Source organism: Cherax quadricarinatus, chromosome 16 (assembly GCF_038502225.1).
Source record: "Cherax quadricarinatus isolate ZL_2023a chromosome 16, ASM3850222v1, whole genome shotgun sequence".
NCBI lineage: Eukaryota > Metazoa > Arthropoda > Malacostraca > Decapoda > Parastacidae > Cherax > Cherax quadricarinatus.
Genome location: NC_091307.1, coordinates 18,279,034 through 18,292,093, shown reverse-complemented (window position 1 = coordinate 18,292,093; position 13,060 = coordinate 18,279,034). Strand labels below are relative to the sequence as shown.

Below are 13,060 nucleotides of genomic sequence, written 5' to 3'. Positions count from 1 at the left end.
TATAAATATATATATAAATATAAATTATATATATATATATTCATTATATATATATATATATATATATATATATATATATATATATATATATATATATATATATATATATATATAAAATAGTTTAAAAGATGGGGTGGTAGGGGAAGTGGTATATATATATATATATATATATATATATATATATATATATATATATATATATATATATATCATTATAATATATATATATATATATATATATATATATATATATATATATATATATATATATATATATATATATATATATATATATTTATAATGAATGTATGACATGTCATATTTGTACAAAAGTTAATATATAATAAGGGAAATGGCATATTCATCACAAAATACATATAAATTTTATTACTAGATAACATCACAATCGCTTATCTTATTGTTTATTTTATAGTGGCAAGTTAAGTAACTCTCATGCACAAGTTTTTATCTATTCCTTGACGACGATTACTTTATAACCTCGCATGTACGTGTAAGTATATATTTATGTGTGTGTGTGTGTGTGTGTGTGTGTGTGTGTGTGTGTGTGTGTGTGTGTGTGTGTGTGTGTGTGTGTGTGTGTGTGTGTGTGTGTGTGTGTGTGTGTGTGTTTGTGTGTGTACAAATAAAGACAGTTCTTTTAAGCACAGGACGAGATTCGAATCCGAGGTTTACCACATGCTCACTCTACTTTATCACTGGACTGTGAAGGCTACAATAAGAGTTGCATCCTTATCCATGGTTATCTCTGGAGGTCCTTTGAGTCATATTGCTCCTATTATGTCCCCGTCAGCACTGACATGACTTGGAGGGACAACAGCTGTATCTGTTGTTGGTGGTGAAAAACTCACTAATAAAAATAATGTAGGTTACGCAAAAGCTAATACTCCTATAGACATCACCCAGACTAGCACACGTGAGACCTCGAGATCAAACACCGTCCGTTTCTTGAAAAAAAGTTTACATATGTATCTTTGTGTCTGTGTGGCTGTGTTTGTGATTACCATGTATCCAGAAAACCCACACAGAAAATATTAAAGTGGGCCTAAAGTCTTTTCTGGGAGTCTTATTCCCTTGAGTGAGTCAAAGACAGTAAAAGTTAGGAAATAATCTGCCCTAGAGGGGGAACATTCAGCAGGCTTGCAGGTCATTCTTCCCAGCTCCGCAACCAGTCTCGTGGTATATACTCCGTGGACCATCCTTCAGTTTCTTATGAATGTGCTTGCTTATAAATATATATGGGTTTCATGATGGCGCCGCATATTCTAGGAATAACTTTGCATATGTAGGTTGCGGTATTTGGAATGTTTATCGTTCAGGTGCCTGAATGCTGTCGTTAAGAGAGTTTGCAAATGCTGTGTACGTAAATAAAATTTAACATTAGCCTATAGCACGTTACATGATGCGGCAGAATATACAGCAATGTTATATTTTATGATCACCATCACAACACAAGATCTTTCAGTACACAGATGATGTCCGTGATCAACAAATCCAAGTTGACGAAAGTTGCTAACTTGCACTAAGTAATTTTTATCAGCTTTCAAATATGTAAATCACTGGTAATTGTTTCTAGTGACAGCTGTCCACACACATTCTCGAGTGTGCTCACTCACATGTCAATATCATTGGTATATATCAGCATAGACTCCCAGAGGAGTCAGCACAGCATGGCCTCTACGTTGTCCAAGAGGCGGACAATCACAGTTTTATACTTCAGCTACAGAAAGTAAACTTAATGTTTAAAAGGTCACAGCAGTTACTGACTACATCTAAAGAGATAAACCTCTGTTAATTATAAAATCTCCATTGATTAAAATTTTGTTACGTTCTCTCCCTCTCTCTTTCTACCAGAATGTTTGGTACAGCAGAGAAGAAAACTAATCGTCTGGTTAATGCAACTAACCTCATATCTAATAATGATTTATTAGCCTTCTGCCATAAAGCTAAGTGTGGGTTGTTTGTAAATAGATGAATCTTTGCTCACTTCTCTGTCACTACTTCCATGACTCTTACTTTTAGAAATTTGAGTTTATGACCTTCTAAATGTATGGTGACGTAATACTCGCACCACAGTCTGCTCTCACACGTCTTACGAATGATAGAATAGAATGCCAAACAGTCACTTTTTTTTTCGTTTCACAGCCATTTTATCAAACAAACTCTCAACTTGTGCCTTTTCTAACGCCAGTGCTGTCCGGTCATTTAAGAGATGTCTGGGGAACTATCTTCTGGGCGAAAACTGCTGTTTATCAATTGTTTTTTCATTTATTTGCCGTCACTTAAACATAAATTAATGGGCAGAATTGCATTTTACTGTGGCCTATTTTATAAAATAATTACCATGTAATGTACATCGTTGCACATAAGTTCAGTACTGGACTCAAGAGCTATACCAGAACTCACTTGACACAAACTTTTTCTGTCACAAGCAATGTCTACATCGAGCTAAATATTTTTGTTCAGCAGTGTTAGCGTCTGTGGAATACAGATGCATTGCCAGGAATGTGAGAGATATGGAAGTTACACATAAAGCACCACACACAGTCACTAAATCTTTGGCGAATTGTAGTGTTTACACGTCCTCTTAAACAAGCAATAGAATCTTTTCATGGAATTCTACCGTCACATTTTACTTGCTGTTCAACTTATTTTGTTTACAAAGTTTAAGATGAGGAACATCTGTAAATGTGAAACTGCTTGTTTTGCCTGACCACGTGCAGCATTTCTGACAAGTCTTGTGGCGAGGTCAACAGGAGATAGTTTTTCTATATGACAGTGAACAGGTGCGGGAGCAGTAAGAAGATGAAGAGCGCAGCGTTGACATGACGTCTCGTGCTGCTGGACGACTGTTGCACTGCCATGGCTGAAACAAAGGCGTAAAGTTGAAAGATTGAAGCAAACAAAAAGACATTTTATTAATATAAGTAGAATCTGGAAATTCTGTCATTCTTTACATGGAATTTCACTCAGTTATAAACCGAAATTGTGATTATTATTTTTTTTCAACAAACCGGCCGTATCCCACCAAGACAGGGTGGCCCAAAAAGAAAAACAAAAGTTTCTCTTTTTAAATTTAGTAATTTATACAGAAGGGGTTACTAGCCCCTTGCTCCTGGCATTTTAGTCGCCTCTTACAACACTCATGGCTTACGGAGGAAGAATTCTGTTCCACTTCCCCATGGAGATAAGAGAAAATAAACAAGAACAAGAACTAGTCAGAAAATAAAAGAAAACCCAGAGGGGTGTGTGTGTATATATATATGCTTGTACATGTATGTGTAGTGTGACCTAAGTGTAAATAGAAGTAGCAAGACGTACCTGAAACCTTGCATGTTTATGAGACAAAAAATGGACACCAGCAATCCTACCATCATGTAAAACAATTACAGGCTTTCGTTGTACACTCACTTGGCAGGACAGTAGTACCTCCCTGGGTGGTTGCTGTCTACCAACCTACTATCTAGTGCGTAATAAATTCTGATAATAAATTCCTGTTTCTTGATGTTGAAAATATTACATAATTTGTATCTAAGTTTAAGTAAAATAAACTTGTTTTATTTTTTAACACACCGAAAATCTCCCACTGAGGTAGTCAGACACCCCCTTAAAAAAAGAAAATGTTCATCATTCATTTAATCTCCGGTGCCCGAAGTGTACTAACAATCTTCATTCCTTTCTCTTTTTCTTTTTTTATTTTAAATATTGTATTGAACTGAGCACTGTCTAGGTAATTTGGTGGGACGTAAAATGTAGAAATACATAACATGATATTTATAAATTTATACACAGATTGCTATGAATCTAAATTTAACATTTATTACAACTGGTGGCTTATCGGTGGATTGAAAATTTACATCATATATTTGCTTCGATTTATTTATTAGCCTAATACATCCATTTATGAACTTCGTTACTTTCATGCTTAGACCGGTCTTGTATAATAACAGTGTTCCTTATTTCTTGCAGCACACGGGAAATGTTGTCTGACCTCGTGTATTACATAAGCTGATGCTTCCCTATGAAGTAATGGTCTTCTGAGCTATCAGAAATCCCAGTTATTATATTATATTGCTTAGGTAAATTGCTATACCCCCATGTAGGTTATTCAGTACAAGGATTACTGGAGGTCTAATTATCAGGTAGGCAATTGCAAAGCAAATGAGCTACCAGACGGTACTTAGTTGTTTTCAGAAATCTTATATATTAAAAAAAATGTGTGAATCTGAATAGCTTGCTTACTTTTCTTGGTGGAGAAGGAGAAATTATCAGATTCTGATGACCAGCCGTATTTGTTCCTGACTCTGATGACGGCCACGTAGTCGGTGGCGACCTCCAGCGGGTCTAGCGTGTAGGCCAGGGCATGACGGGTACCCTGTCTCATTCCCTCAGTATCCACCGCCCGGGACACGCTCTCCCACGAGTCTGCCATCACCATGTTGTGGTTCCTCTGCTGGAGGGAGGGAGAGAAACTCATGCTGGAGAAGTTCACGAGTGTTCGGGGATGCTGATGGTGAGGAGAGAAATGTTTGGTGGTGAAAAAAGGGGAGAGATCACGACAGAGCACGAAGTCTCTTAAGAGATTACATGCAAACTACTTATATTATGTATTATAATGTCAGTGAACATTAAAACTAAACCGTTAATGTGTGTAATAGCACTACTCTTCCAAGCATGTTAAGTTTAATCTACACATATAGGAGAAACCCATCATACAATGAAAAAAAAAAAACTCAGTGACAATGAACACAGGTTCACTATACACCTACACCACAATAAGTGACTTAGCATTAGTAGCTAAAATTGTTATTATTATTATTATTAAAGATTCGCATGTATTCTCCCGGCCCGGGCCTTGTCCAAGTGGTGGCCCGGCCTTGTCCAAGTGGTGGCCCGGCCTTGGCTCTCTGTCTTGGGAGTGTCTGAGACCTGTCTTCCATAGGAGGAGGTACAAGTACCCCCTCATCTTTGGGACCAACTGTCCCCAGGCCTAGCCACAAGCTAGGCCTCTCTGGTCTGCCATCCCCTCCCCAAGGGGGCTAATGGGGATGACAGTCTTGTGAGCTGCAAGCTCTGGCTCAGGCACCTACCCTGCCCTAGAAGGGCTGGGCATGGTGTCGATGGCTGAAATTCTATTTGATTCGCCGGTAATCCCGGCCCGGGTCTCTTCCATTTTGGTGACCCGGCATTGGCTCCCCGGGTAGGGAAGTGACATCCATCGTTACTTGCACCTGTGTGGCAGGTCTTCAGCAGGAAGGGGGGGGTACCTCACCGGCCCTATGGCCAGATGACGTACCAAACGTCAGTGTGCACTAACAGTGGCTGGGGTGCAGTGCAATGGAGGCCCAAAGCAGGCCCTCGCAACAACTTCAGCGGGGGGGTGGATGACATGCAAGGACTGGAAGTAAGGTTTCCAAGTCCCTGACAGCTAAGTACACAAGATGTGCTGCCTCATTCTCTCGGGTCTGCCCTACTGGGGTCATTGGGAAGTGTCTACGGCGAAGGGGCATCGTAGCCGGGCAGTCTAACAGGTAGTGCACCAAGGGCTGCGGAACCATTCGGTCACAATGGGCACAGAGCTCCTCTCGTGCCCGTTCAACAATCCGGGCAGTGGTGGGATACCCTAAGCGTAGGCGGTGGATATGCACCCTCAGTTCCCTGGACTGTGTCCGAAGACCTGGAGGGGGCACCCTGTGGGTCGCCCTGACATACCAACAGAGGCTCCGTGAATCCCCAGGATCAGGGAATGGGCGCCTCGCTGCACCAGCAGCTAACAGCGCAATCTGGCTGAGGCTGATGGAGATCGCAGCATGTGGCTGTGCCTCGAGGGTTGCAGTCCTAGCAGCCTCATCTGCAGCATCATTGCCAGGGATACCCACATGGCTCGGGATCCAGTTGATGGTAGCCCTGCGACCCTGGGCCATGAGAGTCTGCAGGTCACCCCGGATGGATGTGATTAAGTGTATGTTGTCCTTTGGCTCTCTGTGCATAAGCGCTTGGATTGCTGCCTTGGAATCAACGTGGATGATGGGGGGATGCTGATGGTCTGAAAGAGCATGCCGCAGAGCTTGTTGGATGGCAAAGAGTTCGGCCTGGAGGATGGTGCAATGGTCTGGGAGGCGCCAACCTGCTGTCAGATTGCTGTGGAACATCCCAGCAGCTGTGCGGCCTGATTATTAATATTATTAATATAACTCCCAAGGTTACAGGAAGAAATCTAGCATATTTATGTAAATATACTTAAAAAATTATCAGGCATGCCATTTCACGCTTAGGGAGAGCAAGAATAAATGCAATATTATTGTTTAATAATAATTAAAATAAAAAGATTAGCCCTATGATGTATGCAACTAAATACTAGGCATCTTTGGTAATTAAATTTAAATTTTCATTAGGATGAAAAAAAAACAACTTAATAAGAACTGGAGTAGAAGTGTCAGTAGTCGCTATGTACATATATACAGGAGTCATATAAGAGTTCATCCATTTGAATCTCAACAAAAGAAAATTAGATTACTGTTAGTGTGAGTGTGAATGGCTATATGTGAATTGAGGTGACTCCACTACAAACTACCATATGTTAGAGATGAGACTGCCTCATTGCGTGGTGTGAAACAAGGAGACCCATCTAGTCCCAGTCTTACAACAGCATCAGCACTTCTCATGGTGTCGAGAGACGCGCGCGCGCGCACACACACACGCCACGGACACCAGCTAGCCAAGAGATGATTTAAGAGCTACTGCTTGTAAACAGACTTACAGGAAACCCCTACGGGAAACGTCAGTGACAGAAGCCAATTAACGCTAAGGAAATGTATGATCTCATAACACGTCATAAATTCTTGGCCAATTATCTCCTCATATGTTTATTGTTTATTAGACTCAACTCGTACCGGAATGCTTCTGCCCACTTCTTGGGAACAGCTTTCAGTATGTCTTCTACCTACCTACACAACATCTGACTTTTTTTAACAGACTGGCCGTCTCCCATCGAGGTAAAGTGACTCGACAAAGAAAACATTTTCACTGCCATTCATTCAATCACCGTCTTTCCAGAAGCACGCCCACATCACAGTTCAGATAACCCTCAAAACCCTAACATCGATATCCCTCCTTTAGAGCGCAGGTGCTGTACAGCCCACTTCCAGAACTCCAGTCCGGCTAACCGGTTTCCTTAAATCCCTTATAAATGTTTCCTTGATCACATTCCAACAGCGCGTCAAATCATAAAACTACTTGTCCCCACTTATTCCTGTCTACCACGCTCACACAAGCCTGTTAGATGTCCAATAGGCTTGTGTGATGCATTATATAACATACATTATTATTATTATAATCAAAAAGAAGCGCTAAGCCACAAGGACTATACAGCAAATATAACATACATATAAAAATATTTAAAAAAAAAAAACATCACTAATACATAAGTATGCATTTATTCATTTACATGATAAATTCCAACTGCGAATATCTGAGACTAACAGCTATTAAATATACATACATACAGTAATAAGAAACAAAAGCATGCAAAGTTAGTTTTTATGGTGTTGGTGTATAAACACTATTCATAATAATGTGTTCTTGCAAATGTGCTAGTTTAATGACTTAATTTATTTTCACTTAAATTACGAATGCTGTTATTACGACTTTCACTTATGTTTTATCACTGTTATAATCGCAACTACAAAAAAATAACTACTAGGTTAGCCTACTATGATGCCATGTTTATATGTCTTCTGACCTGAGGTACTTGAGATGAAGGTACCAGATTAGAAATATTAAGTATTAATAGGTTTACTCAATAGAAACAGGAATAATAAGAGTCAGATTTACAGTTGACCACAGGGCACAGAGTAACCATGTATATAGATACAAGTGAAGGTAACCAGTTAGTAGTTCTTGGTAGATACTTTCAAAGCGTATTATAGTAAGGACTACTTTTATGGATCTCTAGTATGTACCAGCCGTGCTAAGAGTTTACTCACCTGCCAGGCATCCATGTGGGTTCTGCGGTACTTAATAATGAACTCGGTTATGGGGTAGTAACTCTCAGTCTCCCAGGTTAGTGTGTACCTGGTACTCTCCCCTCCGTTTGGGCTGCTCGTCACCTGGGGAGGCTTGGGCAGGCCTGATGGGGTGAGGCAGAGGAGAATAAAAACTATTCGTAATGTACCTATTTAAAAAACTGTATATAATCTAAATAATTAGAAAGAAAGCAAGAATAACTTCATAAATTTTCCTTAATGAAAAGCCTATAGTCGTCCATTGGGATAAAAGATTAAACTGAGATTTTTCTCTGAATGAACACAGTCAGTCAGGACAGCAGTATCATTCTATAAAACGACTAGTCTACTATCCTATAAATAATAGTGAGCTTATGCTGGTGGTACATAAAATATATTTCAAACTGTTAACTAAAAAAAAAAGAAAAAAAAAAAATAAATCTGTAAAACGAGAGCGTCCAGAATATGACGTAAGAAAACACAGCATAATAACGTGGATGGGTTAGTCAGAGAAGCAAAAACAGCACAACTGTAATGAAAGTGAGCACAGCACAATATAACTCACTCGTCATCTGTATGAGAGCAGTTTTCTGGCCAAGGGAGTTCTCTGCTATGCAGACGTAGGTACCGAAATCATCCTCCTTCACGGGATTGATGGTGAGTGTGTGGCGGTGGGCAAAATTATTCTGGCTCAGGTGGGCGTGGTAGGAGGTGCGGGTGTGGGCGGCTTGCTGTGGCAGGAGCAGCTGGGTGTCCATAATGGTATCTGGCAGTGGGCTGCCGTTGTGGGTCCAGACTACATCTGGGGGCGGGCGACCATGGACCACACACACCAGCTCAACATGGTCTCCCTCACCTGTCCTCACAATGGCCTGCACCAATAAAACATACACCACATACACACGCACATACATACGCACGTACATACACACATATATACACATACACACACATGACTCATTTAGTCTTATTTACTTAATAAATCAAAACCTTATTTATTAAAGATTTTTAGATCACACGAATATTAACAAAACTGCAATCATGTCTGTGTGTATTTTGACAATGAAATTTATAATTCTGTGTAAGAACTGATACTGTGTTCTTTTATCTATTTAATGTATTGTATTGTTTTAAATAAAATATAAAAAAAAAAAACTATCTAATGCATAAAAACCCAGAGTCCACCAACAGCAACGTACATTTTCCGTGGTGATCTCCGGCGGGTACTCGACAATGACTGACATGGCAGCTGAGGCTGGTTCCCCAATACTGTTGACAGCGGTACAGAGGTAAGTGCCGTCCATTTCACGGTCCACAGCTTCCAGGACTAGTCTCTCTCCCTGTCAGGCCCAGAGATACATTTTTTAAATCTTACATGTATATGTATAACGCGGAATGCAATATTATCAAGATAAATGATAAAAAATAATACACATTTATTTTTCCCTTCATATTGTCCCTATGTAAAAAAAAAAGTCACTAAATAAAAGAAGACTTCTCATTTTTTTTTTTAAATAACAGACACAAATACAATACAATGTGCTAATTCATTAACTACGTTTCGCCCACACAGTGGGCATTATCAACTTACAAAAACATTTTTCCATCATGTCGATATTTTATACCATGGCCTGGTGGTAAAAGCTCTCGTTCACACGGTGAGGGTCAGGGCTCGATTCCCGGCAAGGGGGTGGAAACATTGGGCGTGTTTCCTTACACCAGTTGTCCATGTTCACCCATCAGTAATAATGGGTACCTGGGTGTTAATCGACTGGTATGAATCGCATCTTGGGACAAAATTGACCTAGTTTGCCCGATATGCTCTGCTTAACAATCGGCTTTCTATATAGTAGTATGTCATTGATGACAGCTAGGCCTGTATACCTTGCACGTGTACTTTTAGAAATAAAGATATATTATTATATTATTTTTATAAACATTTTAGAACTAGTAAATTCTCAGCTTGCTGCGGAAACTAGAGGATTATCAACATATTTATCATTATACCACAGGCGATTGAAGCTGCTTTCCATTCTCTTATTGAGAAATGAGCACACATCAACCTGACCTCTAATATTGCACGAGTTACACCTATATCCCCACGTACATAACCCCCTCAAGGAAGGTTCCTTGATGCCGATCAAGGGCTATTGATCCAGGTAATTGGGCTCTCTCCTCCCCTTCCCTGGATCGAACCTAACTGCTTCAAATTCCCCCAGAGCTGTATGACACCAGCAGGTTTACCGTTCGTCAGTGAGTGTAATCATAACAATGCACCTATCAGAGCACAAGACTAGGGTACTCTACCTGTTGTGTTGGTCAAAGGTCAGTCAAAATCTCTGCTACCTACAAACATTCTTAGTTGGATCAAGAATAATTAAAGGAAACTGTTAAATCTCACCTCATAATTTGCCCTAAATTATGATTTTGCAGTTAACATCTTTCGGCTATTTGGGGCTCTATGATCTATGTATGTGGATTTAGCACTTTTTTGCGAATATGCCAATAATAATATATACTCAAACAACAACAATAATAGTAAAACAAGAAATACTACTACTTCTATGAATAATAATAATTAATAATAGTTATTAATATATAATAACAATAATTAATAGTAATTATGTTGGCGTCGTATACGAGAGTGCCTTGGGGCCTACGAAGACCTTAATTCAACCCTGCACTTACCTGTTGGCTAAGGTGTCCCGAGGACAGAGGACCTTCCTGCCTAGACCAGTTGATGACGGGTTCAGGGTTGCCGTGTGCTTTACACTCTAGGATGACAGTGTTGCCCTTGGCTACTCGCTGCTCAGGGGGCACCAAGGCTCTGACGGAGGGTGCGTACTGGATATCCAAGGTGTGTTTCAGCTGGAGGGGCGGCTCTAGGTCGAACTGACAGATGAAAATACCGGCATCTCTGGGAAGCGTGCGGGAAATGGTGAGACGCGACCCGTCCACAGTCATCCTGGCGTCTGGCGTCACCTTGTCGCTTCCCACAGAAAGCAGCTTCTCGCTACCCCCGTTGGCTGGTATCTTTTTAATGATCAGTTTATTTCTCCCTCCTGAGGATTCCGGCCACAGATGAGAATACAATTCCAGGTTAAACCGTCATAAATCATATTCATTGAATAACTAATGATACTGAACCTAAAGTAGACACTGCAAAAATTCATACGAACCTACTACACCACACTCCTTGAGCTGTGTGTGTGCTGTGCACCCGCTTATTTATGATTGCAGGGGTCGAGTCCCTTTGCGTGTTAAGTTACACGGAGGTACAATATTTTATCTGATTTTTGAAGATATTTATTTATTGCAAGAAATTACCTGATAGACGGAAACTATCATAATATTTATTTTCTTTTTGTTCATAGTAACAATAAGTGTAACTTGTTAACTAACCTGGGTTCTCCACGTCGCAGGGAATGATAACAGACTGGCCAACCTCCACCGTGAATTTCTGGGAACGTGCAGAGAAGGTGGGAGGCTCCATTCGGGGGTCTTGGTAATAGTAGATGTCAGAGTAGTCTGCGTAGTCTCCCTTCAAGTTGCCGATGGATAACCCTGCGGGAGAAAGAGTGAGATGTTGGTCAGATTCCGCTGATATTATTATTTGCATAACCTTTTCTTATAACTTAATGTTTACTCATAACCATCTTCTACTAGATATTAAGATTTTTATGTGTAAGTGTCGCGTAATTTTTCTTACATACTCTTTGAATCAGGAAGTGCTAAGTACTGCGTTATAATTTACATTTTTTTTTTTAGATTGAGTATTTACAGCGGTTTGTTATGCGTGTCTTTAAGCTTATTATATATAGTTCACTTCGTTTATCCTTAAGTCTGCCTTGTAATAAGTCACTTTGCTTAGTCTAAACCCATACTGTTTTGTATTCCACAGATGCATTAGATTCACAACACAAATTTTTTGTTACTGCCTCAGGAACAACGGAAATAAGACTACAGTATAGCATGGCGAGTACACACTACGTTACTCTAACTAGCAGCTTCTTGGTGCCAGGCGTAATAGCTACCTGTTGCTTGTAAAGTATCACAACAGGGAAAACTTTAAAGTGTCTTAGAATAAACAGAGCTTTCCCAACTCGTTGACATCCAGACGGTACACCAACCCCCTGTTGATCTGTCTTACAGGTGCTTAAATCAGGACATCGATAATTTCCGTCATCCATTTATTTAATCTTATTAACATTCCCTTCAGCCCATTCACATCCCCCTTCTAAATGTTCCCTGTGCACTGCGATTTAATGGATCGGGGAGAGTAAGTGTGAGTAGGGACGGCTGAGGGCGCTCGACTAATGATACAGCCACACAATCCCCTGACAAAATTGAACGTGAAATTCATGTAGCGCCGAGGGGGTTTGTTCATACAGCAAGCTTATAATTTCAGAGCCAGGGGTAATTCTAGCTTGTGATTGGAATAGAGTCGTTGCCATGAGCTCTGCGTTGGGCTTCCTAGAACAACAGTGGTGAATTTCAGCTTCAATGAAGGCCCATCATGTATTTAGATAGCGTAATTCATTGCTTACCTTGGCCTCCCTTCCCCTCGCTTTACTATTTCGTTTTTACTTTGCATTTTCATAATATCAAGACGACAATACACAAACAAATATTCTCTCCTTAAAGTGCAGTTAAACATTTTTTTTCTTGAGTTTACACCAACATTCAAGCTTGATAAAATGAGAGAATTTTTTTTAGTTATATATTTTTTCTTCTCTTGACTAATTTTTATTTACATGAATTAGATATTTCCCTGTTACTTACAACATAAAGTTTAATTAATTCCCATTAACAACTAGTTCAAAGTGTAATAAAGTTCTGATGATACTGAGACTTTTCATATGTTCAGTTTGTTATGACAGAGCTGTCATAATGCGCGACTCAGGGTGTTTCTCCTCGGCCCAGTAAGATTTACCGTCTATTGAAAGAAAAAAGTGAAGAGGAATTTAGGTGTTAACACGGCCAGGAAATTTTTATCCAATACTTTTAAAGGTGGGGAAGGTAGATGGTGCACTCGGAGC

The 13,060-nt window shown here is 39.9% G+C and overlaps 1 protein-coding gene across 4 annotated transcripts in view; it reads right to left on the bottom strand.

The window, feature by feature from the left end:
• Positions 1-367: 367 nt before the first annotated feature.
• The window catches only part of LOC128688932 (protein amalgam), a 321,694-nt gene continuing 309,001 nt past the window's right edge, over positions 368-13,060 (bottom strand). For 2 of the 4 annotated variants that reach the window (XM_070085440.1, XM_070085444.1), the window contains exons 3-9: positions 11,424-11,585; positions 10,710-11,083; positions 9,221-9,361; positions 8,587-8,893; positions 8,004-8,146; positions 4,261-4,525; positions 368-2,884 (exon numbers count right to left, since the gene is read on the bottom strand). In XM_070085440.1, coding sequence (XP_069941541.1) covers positions 2,787-2,884; positions 4,261-4,525; positions 8,004-8,146; positions 8,587-8,893; positions 9,221-9,361; positions 10,710-11,083; positions 11,424-11,585 — 1,490 coding nt within the window. In that variant the 3' untranslated portion in view covers positions 368-2,786. The remainder of the gene's footprint in view (positions 2,885-4,260; positions 4,526-8,003; positions 8,147-8,586; positions 8,894-9,220; positions 9,362-10,709; positions 11,084-11,423; positions 11,586-13,060) is intronic. The other 2 variants (XM_070085442.1, XM_070085443.1) reach the window with 2 other exon arrangements.